The 26,506-nt window shown below is 43.7% G+C and overlaps 1 protein-coding gene and 1 pseudogene across 2 annotated transcripts in view; both read left to right on the plus strand.

Moving 5' to 3' along the window:
• Positions 1 to 595: 595 nt before the first annotated feature.
• On the plus strand, positions 596 to 2,353 carry LOC310786973 (mannosyl-oligosaccharide 1,2-alpha-mannosidase IA pseudogene; annotated as a pseudogene). Its single transcript has one exon. The product of its transcript is annotated as a mannosyl-oligosaccharide 1,2-alpha-mannosidase IA pseudogene (transcript).
• A 1,264-nt stretch (positions 2,354 to 3,617) lies between these two features.
• The window catches only part of cth (cystathionase (cystathionine gamma-lyase)), a 37,126-nt gene continuing 14,237 nt past the window's right edge, over positions 3,618 to 26,506 (plus strand). Inside the window, exons 1-11 of the mRNA XM_083647568.1 lie at positions 3,618 to 3,852; positions 5,362 to 5,443; positions 5,560 to 5,655; positions 6,015 to 6,124; positions 7,864 to 7,998; positions 8,641 to 8,698; positions 10,632 to 10,709; positions 13,491 to 13,643; positions 14,731 to 14,852; positions 17,645 to 17,697; positions 19,186 to 19,324. Coding sequence (XP_083503694.1) covers positions 3,682 to 3,852; positions 5,362 to 5,443; positions 5,560 to 5,655; positions 6,015 to 6,124; positions 7,864 to 7,998; positions 8,641 to 8,698; positions 10,632 to 10,709; positions 13,491 to 13,643; positions 14,731 to 14,852; positions 17,645 to 17,697; positions 19,186 to 19,324 — 1,197 coding nt within the window. The 5' untranslated portion in view covers positions 3,618 to 3,681. The remainder of the gene's footprint in view (positions 3,853 to 5,361; positions 5,444 to 5,559; positions 5,656 to 6,014; positions 6,125 to 7,863; positions 7,999 to 8,640; positions 8,699 to 10,631; positions 10,710 to 13,490; positions 13,644 to 14,730; positions 14,853 to 17,644; positions 17,698 to 19,185; positions 19,325 to 26,506) is intronic.

Consider the following 26,506-nt stretch of genomic DNA (forward strand, 5'->3'; position numbering starts at 1 on the left):
GCTTTTGCAATCATGGGAAAAAATATATCGCCCCCCGGATGGCGAAGGCATCAATGCTCTGAAAAGTTTTCAGGCAAATAAAAATAACATCCTTTTTTTTTTTTTTTCATAGGTCAACAATGCTTTAAATCTAAACTGGTTCATGGATTACATTCTAATCTAACAAACCTATCAATTTACCGTGGAAACAATTAAGCTTGGCCCAAAATCACAAATCAGAATGAGGGGGGTCCACGGTATATTTTCTATCTTGCAATCCTTGGCTGAAAAACATTTGAGAACCTCTGGGCGAGGTAGCCTACTGGGCTTCACAGAGCTTCACAGAAAGAAAGAAAGAAAGAAAGAAAGAAAGAAAGAAAGAAAGAAAGAAAGAAAGAAAGAAAGAAAGAAAGAAAGAAAGAAAGAAAGAAAGACTCGGGCAATTTTGATGTCAATCAGTGATGATGTGATGTCACTCGAGCAATTATGATGTCATAAATAAAAATAATAATAAACCATAAAAAAGGAAGCTGCTCAGTAGAGAGGAGAGACTGTCAGTCCACAGTATAGTCTCACACAAAACACCGCAAGGCAACATTTCCAGAAATAATTTTCAATGGTTTTCCGAAGGTTGCCCCCCGGTGTGTCGGTATCGGGCATGGGTCTGCGGTTTCACCTGTCCCAGAAATGCATGTTTCTGCTTTTTCTCTCGGGATTGGTAGCGCTGTGTTTTTGGGCCCTGTTCTTTTTGCCCGACTCCGTCCGACTAAAACAGATTTTTTTTTTCTGGACAGCCAGCCAGTCATGGTCGGCTCCAGCTCTGAGAATGACGCCAAGGAGCACTTAAAAAGGCCCCCCAACGGCGCCAACTCGGATACTTTCAATTACAACACATTCAAAAGGTGTCTGCTCAAAGAGCCACTGGGCACCCAGCACCGCAAGCCCCAAGACCCGACCACCCAGGAGCGCCGGGACAAAGTCAAGGAGATGATGAAGTTTGCCTGGGACAACTACAAGCGCTACGCCTGGGGGGGGAACGAACTGCAGCCTTTGACGAGGAATGGGCATATTGGCTACATGTTTGGTGGTCTGAGAGGAGCGTCCATCATCGACGCTCTGGACACGCTGTACATCATGGGACTGACTGAGGAATATAACGATGCCAAGGAGTGGGTGCAGACCAGCCTGGACCTCGACTCGAACGGCGAGGCGTCACTCTTTGAGGTGAACATCCGCTACGTGGGAGGCTTGCTGTTGGCGTACTACCTGACAGGAGAGGAGTTGTTCAGGAGGAGAGCGCTGGAGCTGGGAGAGAAGCTGCTGCCTGCCTTCAACACGCCCACAGGGATCCCCCGAGGAGGCGTCGACCTGGGGAGTGGCACCAGTTTCAGTTCATCCAGGAGAAGCGTCCTGGCTGAGTTTGGGACCCTCCACCTGGAATTTGTCCACCTGACCGAGCTCTCCGGCAATCCCGTCTATACGGAGAAGGTGATGAACATCAGGAAACTGCTGAACAAGATTGAAAAGCCCCATGGTCTGTACCCTATCTTCCTCAATCCAGTCAGTGGCAACTGGGTCGGACGTCATGTTTCCATTGGCGGCCAGGGGGATAGCTTCTACGAGTATCTGATCAAATCATATCTGATGTCAGACAAGACGGACCAGGACGCAAAGAGGATGTACTACAGTGCGCTGGAGGCGATTGAGGCCAACCTGGTGCAGCGTTCACCCGGTGGTCTCACCTACATGGCGGAGTGGGGCGGGGGGTTCCTGGATCACCACCAGCTGGCCTTGGATCACAAGATGGGCCACCTGGCCTGCTTCTCCGGAGGCATGGTCGGCATCGGCGCTGACGACGGAGCACCAGAGAAGAGGCAGCACTACCTGGACCTGGCTGCCGAGATCACACACACGTGCCACGAGAGCTACACTCGCTCAGCCACCAAACTGGGCCCGGAGGTGTTTCCGATTCGACGGCGGAGCGGAAGCCACTGGCCGGCTGGCGGACCCGTATTACCTCCTGCGGCCAGAGGTGGTCGAGAGCTACATGTACATGTGGCGACTGACCCATGACTCCAAGTACCGGGAGTGGGGCTGGGAGGCTGTCGAGGCGCTGGAGCGGCACTGCAGAGTGGACTCTGGCTTCTCTGGGATCGACAACGTCTACGTCACAGCGGTCAGCCACGATAACATGCAGCAGAGCTTCTTCCTCTCAGAGACACTCAAGTATCTGTACCTGCTCTTCTCTGACGATGACCTCCTGCCATTGGAGGACTGGGTCTTCAACACAGAAGCCCACCCGCTGCCTATTGTCCGCAAGAGCTGTCTGCAGGACGGAGGGACACGGGACAAGCAGTGGTGGAAATGGCGTTGAACGCTTGGGAACAGGGTTCCCAGAGCGATCATTGCGTGGGAACGCTGTGGGAACGCTCTTTGCCTCTTCCTCATGGTCCAAGTGTTATTTTATTTTTTTTAAATCGCTTATAGATGTTTTAGCACTGTTTCTCTAAAGTGTTTTCATAAATCTGAGCACACCTGAAGGCACCATGCCCGGCTGCAGACAACACAGCCCCAGAGCAATCTAGTAAGTGGAGAGCAGAGCAGTGGAGAGGGCAGCATTAAAGGAGCAGAGAATAGTATAAAAAACATGTATTTGGAAGCTGAATAAGCAGTGTCAATAACAATGTTATGTAATGTAAAAACAAAACATTTTTTTTTGTTGCAAAAGCTTCATAGTTCAACAATGCTTTAAATCTAAACTGGTTCAGGGATTACAGTCTAATCTAACAAACCTATCAATTTACCTTGGAAACAATTAAGCTTAGCCCAAAATCACAAATTAGAATGAGGGGGGTCGGCGGTATATTTTCTATCTTGCAATCCTTGGCTGAAAAACATTTGAGAAGCTCTGGGCTAGGTAGGTGAGCCTGTGTAGCCTGGCTGGCCGAGACTAGACTGAAGCAGAGCTCTCGCTCCCCCTATGGACCAACCATGGAACTATTTTAAGGCGTTAAGAAAATATGTCTTTCTGCTGGCTATCATACAGGAAATGGTTAACTGTAAAGGTCCTCATTTTAAAAAATTGCCACTGATCAGAAGAACAATAGGCGTGATCGTCAACTGTCAGCCCCTCTCTCACTGAAGCACAGTTTGGATATAAACCCGCTGCTGTGATGAGATTATTGGACAATTGCTTTTCGTTGTTCTGTATTTTAAGACTGGGTGGATGTTGACTTTACATATTATTGCACAGTGTATAGCCTATGTTGCTGGTCTGCAACGTCAGTATTTGTCTGATGCATTTTTTCCATTGACTGTAGGCTATATATGCCCCCCAGGCGCAACAAATTAACATTTTGAAATAAAGTCATAAAATAAAGAAATTGCTCCTTTTCTGTCACCCACCCGACCTGAGTCAAGTTCTAGTTCTACGTATCGCCTCAGCCTGTCTATTATTGCATCAGTGCTCAAGAAAAAGGCCAGCAAACAACATGTGGCTAGTAGGGGTCACGTGGGATATTAACGCCCATATTTGACCACCAATCGGCGCCCCACACTCCTTGTAGATGAGCGCTGATTGGGTGACACGCGGAGCGTAGCGACCCTGTGTTGAGTCACACGTCCATTACCGGTGAACGGTGAAACATACACATCCTGCTCTGCTCACTGTCTCTCTCTGGGGGGGACACGTTTTGGGGACACATGGCTTCAGACCACACCGACCTGTACGCCGGGTTCCGCACGGCCTTCAAATCGTTCGCGACAGAGGCGATCCACGTCGGCCAGGAGCCGGAGCAATGGAAGTCCATGGCCGTGGTCCCCCCGATCTCCCTGTCCACCACCTTCAAGCAGTACGGACCTGGGAACCACGCAGTGAGTATATAGGCTCTGTTCGCCCCGGGCTGCCCTGCCCGCCCGCCGGCTGTTTTGGTGTTGTAATAGGGGGGGTATAATTAAGGGACACAATTTCCCTGGTCGGCGCAGGAGTGTGAAAGCAGCTGGTCCACAGAACCCCCCGCGGGGTAGTGGTTAAAAGAGATGAGCCAGGCAGTGCACCGCAACTTTAATGGTGACAAATGGCAACAACAGCATAAAGGCATGTTCTAGTCCTGCTGGACATCAAAACAAGATACCAGGGTTCATGGTCATGGAAAACCTGGGAAAGTCCTGGAAAAAAAAACAAAAAAAAAACGTTTTCCAGGCCTGGAAAAGTCATAGAATTAGTCAAATCCTTCATATTGGATTTGAGTGCTTCTTTTATGATTGTATATGAATATTGTATGGGGAAATTCGAATTTAAGTTTTTTCAATAGCTTCCATTTAATTGATGCAGTGACTGAGAAGCACTAAAATTCCATATAAAGAGGTGTGTCCTATTTCTCAGTGAGTGTAGCAATCATTTCTGGTATTGAGTCACTGCCTCACATGATGACATGGGACATTGTGTTATGGATCCCTGAGAAGCCATGGAAAAGTTTTGAAATTGTGTCCATGAAAATGTGTGGGAACCCTGTATAACAACAGCTCCTCATCGCTGAGCTGACACATTTCTGATCCTTGGAACAGTGGCTAATCTCTGATAAACACTTTTTTTGTACACTAGTCTCATACAGTCTACAGTAACTTAGGCCTATTTGTAGTTGTAACAGCTTTTTAGTTCAGTTAGTTGACATGTAGGCTAATTGCATTGCCTGTAGCCTATGTGTATTATCTAGTATGTGTATTATTATGTGACAATTCATGAACGTAGCTACTGTATATTCTCAGAATAATTTAGTAGCTCTAGGTGATGATAATCAGGTGCAGGAAATGGGAAGCAAATAGAATTGTTAACATCGATCTACAAACAGACAAAAGTGAGAAAGTTGAATTGTCAACTGGCTGTTGGAATGTTATACTCTGTAGGTAGGCAGAGTATCCAAATAAAGTGTTAACTATTCGGTTTTGAAATAGTTTTGGGATTTTGGCTGCTGATGATTCAAGATTCAAGATTTTTATTGTCACTCCGTATTACAAGTATCACGTGTGAAATTCTTGTGCTGTAGGCTCCGTTACAACATAGTGCAAAATAACAGGGCATATAGGTGCAGGAAAACAAGAGAAACAACAAGCAATAACAGTAAAGCAATAAAAACAAGCCAGAAACAGTGACACATTCACTGCACATAGGTGCAAATAGCATAGACATCATTTAAACGTAATTAAGCATTCTGTTTGCACAGGTGCAAATAACATAGACATAATTAAACATACGTAATGGTAGCAGCTGCAGTACAGCTACTACATGATTGTTGGGAGTTTATTTGTGTATGTTAAGGAGTCTCGTGTGGCCTGCGGGAAGAAACTGTCCCTCAATGATGGTGTGCTGATATCCCTCTGTAGGGTTTTGAATACAGTCGGAGTGGAAACCCCACGAGGAACTGTCTTGAGAAGGCTGTGGCAGCTCTGGATGGGGCAAAGCACTGTGAGTACGGCACTCATCACGATCATAAGTAGACAGTTTGGTCAGACTGATTGTGACCTGAGGACACAGACGGTGTCTCTCTGTATTGTCTCTGATGTATCATGAACCCCCTGCAGGCCTGGCCCTGGCCTCAGGACTGGCAGCAACAATGACCATCACCCACATGCTGAAGGCCGGGGACGGCATCGTGTGCATGGACGACGTGTACGGAGGTAAGGGTGGTACCTCCGTACCATCTAGGATGGTACATGCATACATTCTGATCTATGTACAGACAGGCAATCTAAAAACAAAAACAAATATTGAAGTAATAAGTATGTATATTACTTAGGTATACAGTTGCTATGTTGTTTCTGCTTAATACTGCTAACATAGACCCCCAAACATTGAATAGCCATGATTTGTTCTGAAATTAAATCAAAGTAAAATACACTGTCACTGCAGGGCTGAATGAATCACCGGTGTTTTTGAAATATTGACTGAATTCTTTAAAGCTTGTTTCCCCCAAAATGGATAAATAGCCTAAAGTGAGAGGGGAGGGGCTTGTAATGACACTTTTTGACCACTGTAGGCACAAATCGCTACTTTCAAAAGATCGCTGCTCCACTCGGACTGGAAGTGACTTTGGTCGATTGTACGAAACCGGAAGTGCTCAAGGCTGCCCTCAAGCCCAATACTAAGGTAAGGCTGGGAAATGTGCGCTAACTGGAAACCGCCAACCAGCACATTTTATTTCAGAACTGAGCTATAACACATTTTATTTCACTTTTTTTTTAAATAACATATGGTAATATATTATAACTGTATGGTAATAACATTACCATACAGTTAAATGCCATGAAGATCAATTTATATCAATATCAAGTCAACCTGTGATTTTGCAGATAGCCACATGTAATACACCGATACAGAAAAAATAAAAGTCTTTGCAATGATCGTGATATTGATTCCAACCGCACCGCCTACCGCAGGTGTTTTCAAAGTCTGAGACTGTGGGCCTCCCCCCAAGACAAAGCTTGGAAAAAGGAGCCCCCCTCGCTCAATACCTGGATGTCTATATTGGGATCATGATTATGTTGTTTGATCTCATAGACACTCAACAATTGAGCCAAGATAGCCTGATATTGCTGTTTGACACACTTCAGACTACACCAAACACATAAAGGTCTGTCTGGAGGTATTTATTTGTCTGACTCTGGGAAAGTGGGAACAACACTGTATATCTCTTTAACCAAATCACACACATTTAGGTTATTCTTTGTGATCTCCTTTTAATAACTAATGTCATATTTCTTCACTTCCATTCACTGAGCCTCCCCTGAAACTGCTTGGAGCCTTCCTGGGGAGGCCCGCCTCCCACTTTGAAAACCTCTGCCATATGTTATTTGTTTGTGTTCAACTGTTCTGTTTATCATTAGTACCACTTAATAATGCCTCTTTTTAGAAATATTATCTGGTTAAATAAATCTTTAATGTTTAGTGAAATTTGTAATGACTCTTTTGATCTTGTTGAATCATAAAAAGCAAACAAATAACGTGTTGAATTGACATGCAGACACGCTCTTTGTTTTGGTTCTGACCCAGCGTTGTGCAACCCCAGAGCTAAACTCCAAAGCTCTCAAACAAAGTCTTTGCCCCCAATAAACTAGACTGTGAGTTCTCCATCTCTATCGCTCTTCCCTCAACTAGAGACTGAGGACCTCCTCCTAGCTTGCGTTGTTAAAACTGGATGCAAATAGTTTGAGGGTTAAAAAAAACTGCACTCCAGAACCAATCCAGAGTCTTTAGGGCGGTCCTTCATGCAGAAGGGGCGGTCCTTCATGCAGAAGGGGCGGTGACATGCAGAAGTTGTGTGCTTGTAAACGGATCAAACGGAATCAAATAATATAACGTTGCTGGGGACATCACATTATCAATGTTTTAAAAAGTTCTCTGTGTTCCAAAGTGATTCTCTGTATCTCCAGGTTGTTTCACTGCAGAGGAGAAGGGGGAGAGAGCGTCATTTCCCGTAACTTGACAAAGGGGCGTGTGTTTGTTAGCAGCCGTTCTCACCGCCGTTTAAACTCAAACTACTATTTTTGACAAAAAGTTCCCAGACGGTTAACTTGAGGTCAGCGAGCTCCATTTGTCTGGGAGCCGAGACTACCAACAGAGTACCACAGGGATGATGTGTCTTTGTAGGCCAACCCAGAAGTCCCTACACTTCCGGTTCCCTTGTCTCAAAGCCAATGGGATTTTTGTACGGGGATTTTGGTTAAATACCTCAAATAAGGTCTCACTGGGACTTCCTGGTTAAACAAAGGTTAAATAAATAAATTTATAATAAGTGCTAACATCCAGGTCTTCTGGACTCATCCCTGTGGTACTCTATAGCCAAGGTGTTTAATCTCTACGACATGCTGTCATTTCTCCTCTTGCAGCTGATGTGGATTGAAACTCCCACCAACCCCACCATGAAGGTTGTAGATATCAAAGCCTGTTCTGAGCTGGTCCACCAACACAACAAGGACATTGTGGTGGTCGTGGACAACACCTTCATGTCTGCCTATTTCCAGGTACTGTGTGTGTGTGTGTGTGTGTGTGTGTGTGTGTGTGTGTGTGTGTGTGTGTGTGTGTGTGTGTGTGTGTGTGTGTGTGTGTGTGTGTGTGTGCAGGGGCGGACTGCATAATCGGGCACGTCGGGCAAATGCCCGGTGGCCAGGCCACTCACTGAACAGCAGGCCAGGCGCCGCCTGCTGGTTTACTAGTGGTTTTATTACTTTATTCAGGTTTAAAGTGGGTGCATCTCATTGTAAAATTGGACTTGGCCCAAATTGGCCTTCAAACGGCCCAAATCGGGCTTCAAACGGGCCAAATCTGGCTTCAAATGGCCCAAATTGGGTATTGGTATCTAATGCCCAGCCTGAATTATGATCCCAGTCCGCCTGGCCCCTGTGTGTGTGTGTGTGTGTGTGTGTGTGTGTGTGTGTGTGTGTGTGTGTGTGTGTGTGTGTGTGTGTGTGTGTGTGTGTGTGTGTGTGTGTGTGTGTGTGTGTGTGTGTGTGTGTGTGTGTGTGTGTGTGTGTGTGTGTGTGTGTGTGTGTGTGTGTGTGTGTGTGTGTGTGTGTGCGTGCGTGCGTGCGCGTGGGTGCGTGCGTGCGTGCGACCCCGTTCATGTGGACCGTTGATCAGAACCATGTTTGTTCCTGTGTCTCTAGCGCCCCCTGGCTTTGGGAGCTGACATCTGCATGTATTCAGCCACCAAGTACATGAATGGTGGGTACACACACATGCATACATGTTTGCTAAAATACACTTTTAATTTGGACTTGATAAAAATGGCAGCTATAGTAAAACAACAAGTAGGGTCACAAAACATCCTCCAATAACTGCTCCACTAAATACATATACGTATACACGCTTCAGAGACGTGATATACACGTCACGTATACACGCTTCAGAGACGTGATATACACGTCACGTATACACGCTTCAGAGATGTGATATACACGTCACGTATACACGCTTCAGAGACGTGATATACACGTCACGTATATACACGCTTCAGAGACGTGATATACACGTCACGTATACACGCTTCAGAGACGTGATATACACGTCACGTATACACGCTTCAGAGATGTGATATACACGTCACGTATACACGCTTCAGAGACGTGATATACACGTCACGTATATACACGCTTCAGAGACGTGATATACACGTCACGTATACACGCTTCAGAGACGTGATATACACGTCACGTATATACACGCTTCAGAGACGTGATATACACGTCACGTATACACGCTTCAGAGACGTGATATACACGTCACGTATACACGCTACAGAGACGTGATATATACACGTCACGTATACACGCTTCAGAGACGTGATATACACGTCACGTATACACGCTACAGAGACGTGATATATACACATCACGTATATACACGCTTCAGAGACGTGATATACACGTCACGTATACACGCTTCAGAGACGTGATATACACGTCACGCATACACGCTTCAGAGACGTGATATACACGTCACGTATACACGCTTCAGAGACGTGATATACACGTCACGTATACACGCTTCAGAGACGTGATATACACGTCACGTATACACGCTTCAGAGACGTGGTATACACGTCACGTATACACACTTCAGAGACGTGATATACACGTCACGTATACACGCTTCAGAGACGTGATATACACGTCACGTATACACGCTTCAGAGACGTGATATATACACGTCACGTATACACGCTTCAGAGACGTGATATACACGTCACGTATACACGCTTCAGAGACGTGATATACACGTCACGTATATACACGCTTCAGAGACGTGATATACACGTCACGTATACACGTTTCAGAGACGTGATATACACGTCACGTATATACACGCTTCAGAGACGTGATATACACGTCACGTATACACGCTTCAGAGACGTGATATACACGTCACGTATACACGCTTCAGAGACGTGATATACACATCACGTATATACACGCTTCAGAGACGTGATATACACGTCACGTATACACGCTACAGAGACGTGATATATACACGTCACGTATACACGCTTCAGAGACGTGATATATACACGTCACGTATACACGCTTCAGAGACGTGATATACACGTCACGTATATACACGCTTCAGAGACGTGATATACACGTCACGTATACACGCTTCAGAGACGTGATATACACGTCACGTATACACGCTTCAGAGACGTGATATACACATCACGTATATACACGCTTCAGAGACGTGATATACACGTCACGTATACACGCTACAGAGACGTGATATATACACGTCACGTATACACGCTTCAGAGACGTGAGATACACGTCACGTATACACACTTCAGAGACGTGATATACACGTCACGTATACACGCTACAGAGACGTGGTATACACGTCACGTATACACACTACAGAGACGTGATATATACACGTCACGTATACACGCTTCAGAGACGTGAGATACACGTCACGTATACACGCTTCAGAGACGTGGTATACACGTCACGTATACACGCTTCAGAGACGTGATATACACGTCACGTATACACGCTTCAGAGACGTGATATTCTACGTATTCATGGCATTACAGAAGCATACAATGCTGACACTTGATTGTGGCTCCCAGCTGGGCAAACCTTCAGATGATTGCTTGAATCTGCAGGTCACAGTGACGTGGTCATGGGCCTGGTCTCAGTGAACCGGGAGGATCTGTTTGAGCGACTGAAGTTTCTACAGAACGGTGAGTACAAGAGAGAAGAGATTCTGTTACTCTTCTTTTTTTAAGGGATAGTTCACATTTTTAAAAGTCTAGCCCTATTTGCTACTTACTTATCAATGATGATGTTGATTGGTCGAGTTATTTCTCAGCACATAGCAGCTCTGGAAAGTTCAGCGAAAACAAATGCAAGGTCAATGAGGTCACACTCCTATCTGTGCAAGCTGACACAGTGCACACACACACACACACACACACACACCCACCCACGCCACACACACACACACACACACACACACACACACACACACAAAGTACATCTCAGTGAGCTTCAGTCAGCTTGCACAAACAGGAGCGTGACCCCATTGACCTTGCATTCGTTTTTACTTGGTCAAACTCTGAGGGAGAACTGGTTTTGTAGCTTTGCCACTTCTAATTATCGTGACATTAACATTGTCAACTCTATTTGAGAAAAGCTAAATTCCTGAATAAAAATGATTTTGCATGTGTGAGTTGAATGTATGAATGTTTCAAAGTTGTAGCAATGGAACATCGTCTTGTTCCTCCGATATGATGCGAACACAGCAGCATTAGACCAGTCGAGAGTATAGACCACATGTCAAAGGTCAATGTCTAGCTGTGATCAGTGAAGTTTGAAACCTGTCCCTATAGGAGCAGCAGGCACAATGAAACAAACACACACATCCAAGATAACAAAAGACATCAAGCAAACCTGTAAGACATCAGTCACATGAAAGCCCAGAACACGGAGGAAGCATTTAATTGGAACAACTGAAATGAAACATCGAGAATGTAGAAAGTGTGTCAGACATTTCCCCAGTGTCTTGTTGTGCTGCACTGACTCAGCGGAGCAGTTATTTCAACCTGACCTACCTACATTCACTCATCAAACAGACAAAACATGCTCCTGAGGTCAAGCGTCTGCACTCAGGCCTAAACCCTAACCCAGATCTAAACCCTTTCAGAAAGGACTCCGTGCAGGCGTGCACTCAAACCTAAACCCTAACCCAGGCCTAAACCCTTTATTTATTTTATTTTATTTATTCGTTTATTGAACAGGGACAAATGCATTGAACATTATTTCATATGACCTACAAAACAGATGTCATGCATACAGTTTTCTAGCCGAGGCTAATTTGCAACCCCTGTCCCTGGTTAGGCCTTTACTATTAAAACAAAAGTGCAAGAGAAAAGTTAAAAACAGTACCAAAACGTTAAAAACAAACCATATGAAACAGAACAAAATAAAGACAAAAACAAAAAGCAAAAACACAAAACAGATAAGGACAGAAAACTACTCTTAGGGCTAATGTACACCTCATCCGGAACAGATGCGGTACGGCTCCGATGCGGCTGCGAACAGAGCCATGTAATCTGTCGAGACATATGCGGGATCCGACAAAAATAGCACAGGTGCGTAATTTTTCCGTACCGCATGTACCGCCCATCAATTAACATGGGCGAGAGTCGATCCGGCAGTTTTACCAGATCCGCAACGCAGCCGTAACGCATCTGGTGTACATTACCTGTTAGTCTATTTGCCATCGTTGCTCTGGGGCTAAGTGAATCCACAAAGCATCGGAGTAATAAGAGTTGGCCCTAGTGGTGAAATTTTAAGAAAACTCTGAGAGTGACGATGATGTTTTCAAAGAGTTTACCAAGAGCCACGTGAATATACAGCACGGAATTGCGAGATCGAATGTTGACCCACCTGTCAATCACAGCAACAGATGTGTACATGTTCGGAAGCGAATTTCTGAAAAATCGACCTTTGTTTGAAAAAATAAATGCCGCAATATTTCGCTCAGCAAAACCTTGCCGTTGGCATGCACGGTTGCATTGACTGATAATAGGCTCGAAAAATAGTATTGACGTGCAAATTAATCGCACGTGAAAAAAAACGTCCCCGGTGTGCAAGGACCTTAAATAAATAATCAAATTAAATAAATCAATGAAAATAAATAAATTAAATAAATCCCAGGAAAGATAGAGCAATTCATAAAGCATCATCGCCTTTAAGAGAGGTGGAACACTGTTAAGAGTAGTGAGGAGATTCCAAAATCATCACCTGTGAAGATTATCTTGCTGAACACAAAATCCGCAGTTTGATAAACTTGTGTTACCCCATTAGACCTTATTTGAGGCATTTAACCGAAACCCCCATACAAAACCCCCATACAAAACCCCCATACAAAACCCCCATACAAAACCCCCATGCCAAAATCCCATTGACTTCCCGACGAGGGAACCAGGTTGACCTACAAAAAGACGTCATCCCTGCCGTACTGTATTTTAGGCTAAGGCCATGTTCAGACTAGGAGGCCAAATCTGATTTGTGAACTTTAGTGACCTAATAATGATTCTATCCAGATTGGTTTTATGAGTCTGGACGCTCCAAATCTGATTTGTGTCACTTGTCCCAAACCACATATGAAGGTAATTTCCGATCTGCTTTCGACTGATGTGACTTCAGTTTGGACGCGCTGATCACCCAAAACAGATTTGAGAGTGTCTTTTGCAGGGGGCGGGGACTTGAAGAGCAGAGAGCAGACATGCAAACACTGCCGGAAACATTGTTGGCTCATTGTATCTGGACACACAGATCCGACTAGAACACTTGCCCAAATCAGATTTGTGGCAGTGCGGAAATCAGATTTGGGAAACCAATCAAGATAATGATGATTAATGACTTTAGCAGCAAATCGGATTTGCCTGTAATGTGAACATGGCCAGTGTTTGTGGATCCGGTGTAAAGCCTTGTCCCTGTGCTGTGGCCCTGCTCAGCCCTGGGTGCCGTGCCCTCTCCCTTTGACTGCTACCTGGTGAACCGCGGCCTGAAGACGCTGCACCTGAGGATGGAGCAGCACTTCAAGAACGCCATGGCCGCCGCCAAGTTCCTGGAGGCCGACCCCAGGGTGGACCGCGTCATCTTCCCAGGTAATCTTCCATGGCCGGATCTTCTTCTTCTTCTTCTTCTTCTTCTTCTTCTTCTTCTTCTTCTTCTTCTTCTTCCTCTTCCTCTTCCTCTTCCTCTTCTTCTTCCCCTTGCCCTTGCCCTTCCCCTTAATCCAGCTGCTCACCTGCAGACATGGCCAATTGTGCCTATAAGAAGGTAGGAACATCTGACCAAGCCGGAAGCACCGCTGCCGGGAATTGAACCCGGGTCTCCGCGGTGGTAAGCGAGTGCTTTTCAAAAGGCGAATTCAAACAGCATTGTTCTCTCCTGGCAAATGAGTAAGTCAATGATCCAGAGAATAAACCAATCAGAACATGCTTTGTATGAACACGCCTTTCAGAACTTTCACAACGAAACCTGCACAAACCTGCTCTGCACTCCAAACATGACCTACATCTCCTGTTCCTTCTCTATAACTTTTATAGGAAAACAATTATAGGATTCTCTGACCTTGAATTTGGATTCCTTGTTTTTGTTATAACTGAGATAGTGACAAGCATATTCGATGAGTGCCTCTTAAAGAGTAACTGCACCTATAGCTTTGGCTGAAGTGCTCTACCCTGGAAATAAAATAAATGCGGTTAAGAGGTTAAGACACGCCCACTCACTGGTTAAGAGGTTAAGACACGCCCACTCACTGGTTAAGAGGTTAAGACACGCCCACTCACTGCTCTGTGCCGACTCCCACAGCAAGTGACGAACATTTGAGCTCTTGCATCAGCCAGCAGCTTCCATTCAGCCACAAGGGAAAAAATGGAAAATTTGAATCTCAAAACTGGGTTTCAACCAGTAGAGGGCAGTCACGGTGCATACAAATGATAAATATGTAGGATTCAAATACTTTGGACTAAAATGTCAGGATTTGGACATGCCCCCCCCCCCATAATGATTTTTTGAGTCATTTCTAGAACAAAAGCTCCCATCTTCATTTAACTTGATGACAGAACTCTGCTGAAGACAGACGGAACCTTATAATTCCCAGCACATGTATTTATTGTATGTACTGTATTTTATTTATTTTATTGTATTTATGATTGATTAATGTGACTCCTCCCCTCCCTGATGCAGGCCTGCCCTCTCACCCGCAGCACGAGCTGATGAAGCGTCAGTGCACCGGCTGCCCGGGCATGATCACCTTCTACATCAAGGGAGAGCTGGAGCACGCCAGCGCCTTCCTCACCAGCCTCAAGGTGACGCCCCCTGCCTGCAGCTTTTATACACAGCCAGAGTCCCGCCCCTTCCATGGATGGCACGGTGGCTCAGTGGTTAGCACTGTTGCCTCACAGCAAGAAGGTCCCGGGTTCGAACCCCGGTCCGTCCCAGCTCCTTTCTGTGTGGAGTTTGCATGTTCTCCCCGTGTTCGTGTGGGTTTCCTCCGGGTGCTTCTGGTTTCCTCCCACCACCTAAAGACATGCATGTTAGGGTTAATACTCCTGTCAGTGCTCCTGACCAAGGCACTGGCAAAAGAACTGGAGTTGGTCCCCGGGCGCTGCACCTGCGACTGCCCACTGCTCCTATAGTTCTAGGAAGGTTCCTAGTAGAGGATGGGTCAAATGCAGAGGATGAATTTCCCCATGGGGATAAATAAAGGCTAACTTAATTTAACTTAACTTAACTTATTCGGGCCCCACACACACCAGCATCTGAAAACATGTGAATGATTATAAGTAAATGAATTATTATAAGTGAATGATTATAAGTAAAGCGGGTGCTGCTGGATAAGAGCATGCTCAACAAAACCCATCATTATTATTTCCACCGTTTTATAATGTGCTCCAAAAATTGATTTTCGAAGTCCCATAATAATAAATCATTATGTCCACAAAGCTCTGATGCAAGCAAGAGGATGTAGAAGTGAATGGATGATGATGATGTTGTTATTATTATTATTATTATTAATCAGTATTACAAACTCTACATCATCATACACCAGGGTTTTCTCACATTTTCTCCCCAATTGTACTTGGCCAATTCCCCCTGCTGCCCCGGTCGTTGCTCCACCCCCTCTGCCGATCTGGGGAGAGTTGTAGACTAGCACCATGCTTCCTCCAATACATGTGCAGTCGCCAGCGCCTTCTTTTCACCTGGCAGTAAGGAGTCTCACCGGCAGAATGTAGTGTGGGAGGATTGCTCTATTCTCCCCTCCTCCCGAACAGGCACCCTGACCGACCAGAGGAGACACTAGTGCCAGGACACATACCCTTAAAGCCCCCCCCTCTAGTGTATTTTGTCATTGTAAAGATATTTCATGTGTTACTGTGTTTTGCCCTGCTCTGCTGATTAGTCACTGTTCCCCACTGTATTTTAAATAAGATTATTTTGGGCTCAAAGTCCTACAAATACGCTGTTGGTAAAAATGACGTCAGACATGATGGTTGTCTAATGAGTGACGTATGATATTCAGATAATACATTTTACATGAAACAGCTGCCGTTAGCCTCTGGCATTAGCTAGTTTGACAGTTTATTCCGTTTGCAGGTTGCGAGCTAACGGACTCAAAATCTGGATGGTTACAGATTTCTACAGTGTTGAATATTCATGATTATATTCATGCAGATAGAATTTAATAAAGCTATTGGTCAACAGGTATAAGATCATGTGAACAGACTGACAACTAATGATAATTATAGTCGGAGCCCTTTAAGGAGATGTATAAAAGTTCTTAATATTTGACCTTTGACCCATATTTCCACCGTAAAGTTGAGCTGAACCCAAAAATGACTTTTCTTTTGCTTTTAGTTCAAATACCTGGGTATGCAGTGCACCTATTTAATGATGTATGCAAAAAAAATCACAAAAATCTAATTCCTTTAGTTTTTCACACTTTTTCACATCAAAAGTTCATTTTTCAAGATTTCATTGATAACAGTAATGTACAGTTTGCTGACGTCACCCAGTACTATCAAATTTCTACCCCATTTCAACCAATCATATCACGACATGCAGCTGTCAATCAAATCTTCATTTCAGGATCATTTTCTCTTCCAAATGAAGTAGAAAATGGCACCTAGTGCCTGTCATCTGGCAGAATTCCTATCCCATAAACTAACTACTAACTTGGCCAATTGCATGAAACATGAACAAAAAACAAAAACTATAATCTCTAAGAATGCAAAGAAATGTAACTGGCTCGTTAAAACGCGCATTCCAGGAATATCGTATATTTACAAAAATAGCGTAAAAGGCACGCGCTTGAGAGCGTGGTAGTCAGGGGTCTCCCCTTGGAGATTCCAGGCGGACGGGCAGCACCCATGCATCGGATTGTCCGCTCGCTCCACACGAAGCAAGTGGCTGCCTGGTGCTCCGCGGATCCCACTCGTGTAGCACGACAACACACTGAATCCCACTCAATTTGGGGGTGGAACACGCCATGATTGACCAATGCCAAAGCCAGTCGACAGAATTGTCAAATCAAATCATCGCCACGTATATGGTCCGCCTCTCAATTTGTTTTCAGTCTCCGACGCTCGTGCTATTGCATTCGCCCCCGCTTCACTTCGACTTTAAGTGAGCATATGGGATTATTGTTTAGAATGGGTACTTTTCCATTTCAATACTTTTAAAACAGGTTCTTTTAAATCAACTCAAGTGCTGCTACTTCAGCTAAAAATGTTGTATTTAGGTCGAGAATACTTGAGTAAAACTAGCTCACAAAGAGTATTTTAGCACATAGTTACTTTCAAGCAACGCAAGGTAATCAATTTTTTAGTGTGGGAAGATTTTTCAACATGCACAAACTCCTCTTTCGTCATCATCTTTGAAGATGACTCAGTGTGTCTCCAGCAGCCCCAAGTTTGGCGTTGGTACACTTTTGTATTACTGTCAATGATGGACCTCCATGTACCTGCCATTAGTATGTCTAAAGATGTATTAGTCTCATCTGTAGCCAAAGATTGTGATTCTTGTTGATATATGATGTGCTTATTATTTGTGTACTGCACGAGTCTATGAGCTCATGATTCCTGTTGTCGTGTGATTTCAGGTGTTTGCAATTGCTGAGAGCCTTGGCGGTTATGAAAGTTTAGCAGAACATCCGTAAGTATCCCTAGCCCTAGAACACTTAACGTCAATTAAAATCACACCATCACTAACATCGGGTATATTTCACCTGATACAATATACCCCATAAAAAAATACTCATCAAAATATATTAAAGTGCAACAATACATGTCAAATTGAGGTACTCTTCTTTTATTTTCCCCTGTAAACACAATCACAAAAAACGAAAAAAGGTATCATGGGGGGACCCTATAAAAAAGCAGTGAAATTGGTGAAAAATTAGGGAATCGTTAACAAAGAATTCCTAAAAAAAACGAATGGAGCTGGGAACTTGTCCTTCGGTCCAGCCATTCCTGGGACATGTGAGCCTTGTCCGGCGAAGGCATTTTATTTATATATATATATATATATATAATGTATAGTCTAAATATTTACCCTCAATCACTAATGTCATCATTTCTACATTCTTTATTCTATAACAGTTTGTGGTCGTTTGTCTACTACAGGAAGTCATTTAAACTTGGTCAGATTCTGTTACTTTTCCAAAGAAAACTACGGTATGTATTTCTTTATGAAATAAGAATTTCATTCCTAAAGAGCATTTATAAACAAAGTAGGCTACTATAGAGGAAACAAACAAGTCAAAGTTTCAGATTTATTGTCTATACACAAACAAAATAGTCCAAACCCACATGGCAACAAGTAATTTATCAAATCCAAACTTGGTATAAGTTCAATCAAGCTATACAAATTCAGATACTTTCAAAAGCAAATGTAGAAAACATTCAGTAGTGAGAAGTAGGAAAAAAGTATTGTTTTTGGAAGCTGTAACACATTCTGAGTTATCAGAACCGGCCTAAATCAAACCACACTCGAATAAACACAATGCATCATGCAAAATTGTCCAAGTGGAAATGGGAAGTTTCTCTGAGCTGCACTACTGAAGAGCACCACAAGAGAGCAGCAGCGATCAAGAGCCAACCCTACTCATACCACTCATACCAGAGATGCTCACAAGTCATTTTTTTGCAAGTCCAAGTGAAGTCTCAAGTCTCTTATGGATGAGCGTTCTATCATCTGCTGCCGTCCAGTCTGCTGAGAACACTGCACAGCTCAGACTAAGGAATTCAAAGCATGTACTGTATTATCCTCACTCCTATTAGCATACAGTATCAGCATTGATTAGTTGACATTATTAGTAGTAGAGATTTCCTTAGTAAAATACAGATTGTTCACAAATCCAAAATCTCGAGTCCGAGTCAAGTCTGAAGTCATTTGAGGATGAGTCTCAAGTCACTGTGCGACTTAAGTGTGACTCAAGTCGCAAGTCCAAGTCCCCATCTCTGACTGATACTGACAAGGACTTAATTCAGCATTTCACAAACTGACTTTAATCAAGAAGACACATACGCAAAAGAGCATCACGTTCTTGTCATGGCTCATAACACTAACATCTAAGATCACGTTATTGTCATGGCTCATAACACTAACATCTAAGTTGCACTGCTTGCTGGGGCGCTTTAGGGCCATCATGACGCATGCCTCCGTGCCAGAGAACGAGAGGAGTTCCCTGGGGATCAGTGACACGTTGATCCGGCTGTCTGTGGGCCTGGAGGACGAGGCGGACATCATCGAAGACCTGGAGCAAGCACTGGGAGCCGCTGTGAGTACCACACTCTCACATCCCACTGAGGACCACCACAGGTTATCCGCAGGGGGTCTTGAAAAGTATTAAACGCTTCATAAGACAGACCCTTGAAAAGTCTTAATCACTATTTGATGAGGTATTCAATTTTGTAGCTGATTGTGTTAAAAGGGCATATATCGTCTCATATCGATCGCAGACCCCATGAACTGAATCAAATTCGTATCGCGGCAGACTTTGTGATATCTGCAAATATCGTATTGTTGTCCAAAGAATCGATATATCGTATCGTATTGTGGTGAAACTTGGGATTTACACCTTGATCGCTGATGTGACGAAAGTGGCGTTGAGGTCTTAAAATATATTGAAACTGTCTTAAAGAAAAGGTCTTAAAAGGTATTTGAATTTAACTTCAGGATTTCTGCATATACAATCCTTCACCAGCCACTTCTTCATAACAGGGTAGGAAATTAGTGGGGGCTCGGAGGGGAAATGCCCATTAAAAAAATCTAAAATTGCCCATGGAACTGCTATGACAAGGGCTTTGAAATAGCCCCTGTAAAATAAAGAGTTAACGTTCTGTATTTTAACATGACTCTGTATTTGCAAAGCTCGACTTGAAAATGGCCAGCTAGGCATCCGTACCTGGGAAGAAGTGAACAGTGAGCACACTGTGCAGGGCACAAACAATATCAAGTCACAGCAGGAAACGCCAGCGCACAAAAAAGTATTTTTGAAGTTTCATACCTGCACAAGCCCCGCCCCCTCCTCCCACTAGCGTTACTTATCTCTTATGGGGCAGCTTTAGCTCAGGAGGTAGAGCGGGTCGGCCAATGACGCAAGGGTTGGCGGCTCGATCCCCGCTCCCTCCCAGCTGCTGTCGCTGTGTCCTTGGGCAAGACACTTAACCCTTCTTGCTCCCGATGGTGTGTAGGCACCCTGTGTGGCAGCCTGCCGCCATCGGTGTATGAATGGGTGAATGTAGACTATCTACTGATTGTAAAAGCGCTTTGGATAAAAGCGCTATATAAATGCAGGCCATTTACCATTTATCTCAGTGACAGGCAGCGCGAGCTAGCTAGCCAGCTAGTTCACTAGCTAATCAGTGTTTCCCACAGGATTTTGAGTATTTGTGGTGGGGGACCGCAGACCCCCTAGGGGGGTGCGTGGGCATGCCCCCCCGCGAGATTTTTTAAAACATTTTAAAGTAAAATGCATGAATTTGGTGTACTTTGAGAAAGCTTAAGAGCAAAATTAAAAGGCTAGATCTATGAAGAACATGTCATCATTACTGTGCTGTGGGTTTACAATGACAAACTAAATTTCTCCCTATAGGTCAGGGATACTCAACTTGCTTTGCCACTTTCGTGAAATGATAGAAGGCGAGGGGCCAGTTAATAAACATACAATATAAATTTTTCTGTAGCGGATTGTAGGTTTTTGGGGTGTCAGCCGGAGTTTAGGCTGACAATGTTGTGCACACCGGATAGTTAGTTAGGTTAAGTACATACATAAGTGCCTGGGTAGCGAGCAGATGGCGGTATTTGACAATTTAGCAGCTAAATCATAGATTATTGAAAGTTAGAACACGGCTCTCTTGAATACTCGATTCTGATTGGTCAATCAACAAGATTCACCGGTCATTATTTCTCGACAACCGACCGCTGCTCTGCCACACCTGGATTAATCAGTTGATAAGAGCCTTTTGTCAGCAGACACTACTAATTAGGCCAACCAGTTGCAGCTGTGGTGTCTTGTGTGCCAATTACGAATGAAACCGCTTTGTCGTTGAAAACGCTATTAAAAAATCTATTTGAATAATTATTTTTGTCAGATTATTGAATGATTTAGTTGTAGGCCGTGTTCTAAGCGGGATAATGTATAGTGAGCCGGTGATTACTGGGAAATAATGACCTTCAGGTGAATGATTAAGCCCTCCGCTGCGCGTCGGGCTCAATCATTCACCTGTCGGTCATTATTTCCCCCGTAATCACCGCCTCACTATACATTATCCCTTACATATTCCATATTCCAGACTGAAATGCTATAACAGAAGTATTGGCCAGAATGACATGAACATTTATTGGACAATTATTCAGCGGATATCTTGCATGTTGCGTTCAGGTGCACTGTAAAAAAAAAAAATTTTGGTCAACATCTTTTTGTGGCGGTCCAAATCCTTTTGTGGCGGCCCGCCACAAATTCCTTTATGTATGGGAAACACTGAGCTAATGTTAACTTAAGAACATGGATCCTTTTGTAATATGCAAACCACCCGCTGAGTCAGGACTAGAAACAGATGGAAATTAAATAGAAACAGTCGCTGACCCTCTTCCGTCTGCCCAGGGCCTAAAAAAGCTGTCCAAGTGTGTATATATTGTGGCTTGGAGGATGGACTGGATAGCGACATCATGTACCACGACACCAGCTGAGACACCATCTCATGGGGTCTTTACTGCACTGCAATCCAGAGATGCTCACAAGTCATTTTTTGCAAGTCTCAAGTCTTTGAGCTCAAGTCCAAGTCAAGTCTCAAGTCTGTTGTCACAAGCCCAAGTCAAGTCTCAAGTCAAATGAATGAGCGTTCTATCATCTGCTGCATGCAATCTGGTCTGCTTAGAACACTGCATAGCTAAAACTAAGGGATTTAAAGCGTGTACTGTATTATTATCCTCACTCCTTATCTATTAGAATACAGTAGCAGGCAGCATTGATTGGATGACATTAGTAGACATTTCCTTAATGTTAATGCACCAAAAAAAATTAATAAAGAAAAATAAAGATTGTTCGCAAGTCCCAAACCTTCAAGTCCAAGTCAAGTCTGAAGTCTTTCAGGACAAGTCTCAAGTCAAGTCTCAAGTCACTGTTTGTGTGACTTAAGTGCGACTCAAGTCCAAGTCTCAAGTCCAAGTCCCCATCTCTGCTGCAATCCCACTACTCACTACACACGCTGAGCTTTCCAGGATTAAAGCTGGAAAGGCCCTGACAGTCAACATGTGGCCTGCTAATCATTCATAGGAGCATAAATACGACCATGTCTCTGAAGTGGACCAGTCCAAGGTTAACAGTGTGGGATGTCCCGTGACTCATGACCCCACCATGAGGTGAATCTTTCAAACATTTACTCGTGCTCTCAACTTTCCACATGAGTTTTTTTGTTATTATTCTTCTCAATTAGAATGGACGATCAAATGGATGCAAAGTCAATCTCTTGGGCTCAAACTGGCAATTGTCCCCAAACCTGCCACCTCTTTACTTTCACAAGAACGTCTTTCTTTGAAAAGCGTGTTCCTTCACTGTGACCTTCCTCTTGAGTCGGGGGTGTCTTTTTGCAGGCTGCACTGTGCAGCATGATGAGGTGTGTCTGTTCAATGAAGACAAATAGGGGCGCGTTCAAGAAGTGGCAATTATCTCCACGGGAACATTTTGTTATTATGGAGCGGCCAGGCCAGGAAGCACTGCAGACCGGGATTCAGTTAGACATGCAGTGGTTTCACGCAGCGTGCACTCCCAGGAGGGCTATGCCACATCATCTAGACATCCCACAGACCAGGAGAGCTGTTCCACATCATCTAGCCATCCCACAGACCAGGAGAGCTGTGCCACATCATCTAGACATCCCACAGACCAGGAGGGCTGTGCCACATCATCTAGACATCCCACAGACCAGGAGGGCTGTGCCACATCATCTAGACATCCCACAGACCAGGAGAGCTGTTCCACATCATCTAGACATCCCACAGACCAGGAGGGCTGTGCCACATCTAGCCATCCCACAGACCAGGAGGGCTGTTCCACATCATCTAGACATCCCACAGACCAGGAGAGCTGTTCCACATCATCTAGACATCCCACAGACCAGGAGAGCTGTTCCACATCATCTAGACATCCCACAGACCAGGAGAGCTGTTCCACATCATCTAGACATCCCACAGACCAGCGCTTTTCAAAGTCTTGACACTGTAACCAAAAAGACCAAAAAGTGCTGCCATAGATAAATGGGAGATCCTGACAATAACAAAAACTTGGGATACCGAGATGTGTTATTGACGACACAATTTATTTTTGTTTGTCGACATCACAACCTTATTATTATTTAAAAAAAATGAGAGTCTGCTATAGCATGAAATTAACTATTGATCATTTGAGATTGGTTGTAATATCTTACAATTATGTTTACATCATGTGTGTATACACAGGTTTGTGTTTGTATAGGTGCATGTATAATGTTCAGGCATTGTCTGTAACCTACTTGGTTGGCACATGTTTGTCATGCCTGTCATGCCAGCCAGCCATGTTCATATTTCCGGTATAAATATTGTCTATGTATTTTATGGTTGTGTAAAAAAAAACACACAAAAAAGTCTGACACTGTGGGCCTCCCTGCCTAAGTTGACTTGCTTAGTTTCTCTCAATTCCTGGATGCCTATGGCATCAAGATGATGTTATTGATCTGATATTGTGGAAAGAGGATTGTGTAGGTCTAAAAGTCCCTCATGGGGGCGGGGCCACTGGGGATATTGCTGCATTGCACTTGCTCAGCATCCATGATGACAGTTTGCATTGTCTATAGACTATGTGAGCCTATTATACAGTATAGAACAGTGATTCCCAAACTGTGGGCAGCGGAGGTACTGCAGGTGGGCCGCGAGTGGTCTGCCAACACTTTTTGCAGGTAATCAAATGGCTGTAGCAGGGTCATTTCTAAAGCTACAGTGGAGATCCTGTTATCAGAAGAAAGTAGAAGACATAAGGCATCCATTGGTACCATAATATGTTAGCTTGTCGGGAAGGGGGCTAAATAACGCTTCAAACATAGGTTACATTTGGGCGAGGGAAAACTGTTTGAAAGAGGTCCCTTGACCTCTCAGCTCAATTTAGCTGAATGAAAATTAGTTAATTGGGTTCCACGAGTCTCCTCTTTACAGATAAGGTAACATTTTTCACAGCCTAAATAGCATTAATAGCTTGTGGATTGATTTATTCTGTTGTTACTCATCATATTTTCTCTCAACAAATGTGTTATGCATGCAAATACTTCTGATGAGTAAGGGGGGAGAAAATGTTGACGATCTGCTTTTGGGTATTTTGCCAAAATGTTTCTGTATGTGGATTTATTATTAATTTACCTTCTGCCCAAGTTCACATGCAATAATAATAAAAAATATAGCCGCAAGCGGCGATGCGGGGTCCAAGCTTCCGGTGACTTGGGGGGTGTATGTCAGATAATATAGACACTGAATTGCACGTCAGAGTTGGTATGTGCACAAGTGCACAAAGTTTGGTTGAGATTTGGTGACCTGACCGGGTTCAAGCAGTAGTAGCAGTAGTAATAGTAGTGTTAGTGTATATGTGTGTAAGTGTGTATATGTGTGTGTGTGTGTGTGTGTGTGTGTGTGTGTGTGTGTGTGTGTGTGTATGTGTGTGTGTGTGTGTGTGTGTGTGTGGGGCGTGTGTGTGTGTGTGTGTGTGTGTATAGGTGTATATGTGTGTGCATGTGTGTGTGTGTGTGTGTGTGTGTGTGTGTGTGTGTATCCTGTCCTGTCCTGTTTAACCTTTATATGCTCTCTCTGGGCCTAATTATGCAAAAAAACAAAATAGCTTATCATAGCTATGCAGATGACACCCAACTCTACATAGCCCTCTCATCGGATGACTATGCCCCCATAGAGTCACTGTGTCAGTGCCTTGCGCAAATTAATGATTGGATGTGCCAGAATTTTCTCCAACTTAATAAAGACAAAACAGAGATAATTGTCTTCGGCAAAAAAGAAGATAGGCTCAAAGTTACTGCTCACCTCGAATCCCTATCTCTGAAGCCAAAGGACCAGGTAAAAAATCTTGGCATTATTATTGACTCTGATCTAAATTTCAACTCCCACATCAAGCTTATAAGAAAATCTGCCTTCTATCATCTAAAAAATATAGCAAGGATTAGAGGCTATATGTCCAAACAAGATCTTGAAAAACTAATTCATGCTTTCATTTCTAGCAGGCTAGACTACTGCAACAGTCTTTTCAATGGTCTTCCCAAAAAAGCTGTTAAACAACTTCAGCTCATTCAGAATGCGGCTGCTAGAGTTCTAACAAGAACCAAGAAAGCTGAACACATTACACCAGTTCTCAAATCCCTGCATTGGCTGCCAGTAAATCTTAGAATAGACTTTAAAATTCTGTTAATAGTTTACAAATCTCTCAACGGGTCAGGCCCACACTACATCTCTGAAATGCTTCTACACTATGAACCATCCAGATCCCTGAGATCTTCAGGCACTGGTCTACTAATTGTCCCAAGGACCAAATCTAAACATGGTGAAGCCGCGTTCTCCCACTATGCCTCTCATAACTGGAACAAACTCCCTGAACACATTAGATCTGCCCCTACTCTGCCTATTTTTAAATCCAAGCTAAAGACCTTTATGTTTACTCTTGCTTTTAACTGCTACTAAACTACTGCCTCTCTCGGCCTGTAATTTTAAAAAGATTTTTCCTGTACATTTCCAACAAATGGACTGTACATGTAATAATAATACTGAAGAGTGCCTTGTAACTTATTTAAAACAGAAATAATGTTTCATGTTTGTTAATTTGAGTATATATTTTAACTAAAACTGTCGGCTGTGTTTTTTATGTGTTTTTTATATGTGCATTGCTTTGCTGCTTGTTTTTTCGATTATTTCTTTGTAAAGCACCTTGAATTGCCTTTGTGTATGAAAGGTGCTATATAAATAAAATTTGTTGTTGTTGTTATGTGTGTGTGTGTGTGTGTGCGCGCGATGTTATGTAGAGGAAGGATGACATCATAGATGACATCATCAGTGATGTCACAAGACTGTCATCGGTGATGACATAGTGTCAAAGTTTAAACATTTATCATTTCAAGACGGTTTCACGTATCCAAATTCTTTGTAAGTCTTTAGATCAGGGAAGTCCAGAGATGACACAGAAAAAGTTTGGGCTCATTCGGGCAAATGGCCTAGGACGAGTTCGTTTATCAAAAGTTTAAACATTTATCATTTCAAGACGGTTTCACGTATCCAAATTCTTTATACAACTTTAGATCAGGGAAGTCCAGAGATGACACAGAAAAAGTTTGGGCTCATTCGGGCAAATGGCCTAGGACGAGTTCGTTTTTTTTTTTTTTGAGAAAGTCCAAGATGGCGGAAAATCTAGCAGACTTAAATGGGTGTGGTCTATATG

Source organism: Poromitra crassiceps, assembly GCF_964638095.1.
Source record: "Poromitra crassiceps genome assembly, chromosome: 12".
Lineage (NCBI taxonomy): Eukaryota > Metazoa > Chordata > Actinopteri > Beryciformes > Melamphaidae > Poromitra > Poromitra crassiceps.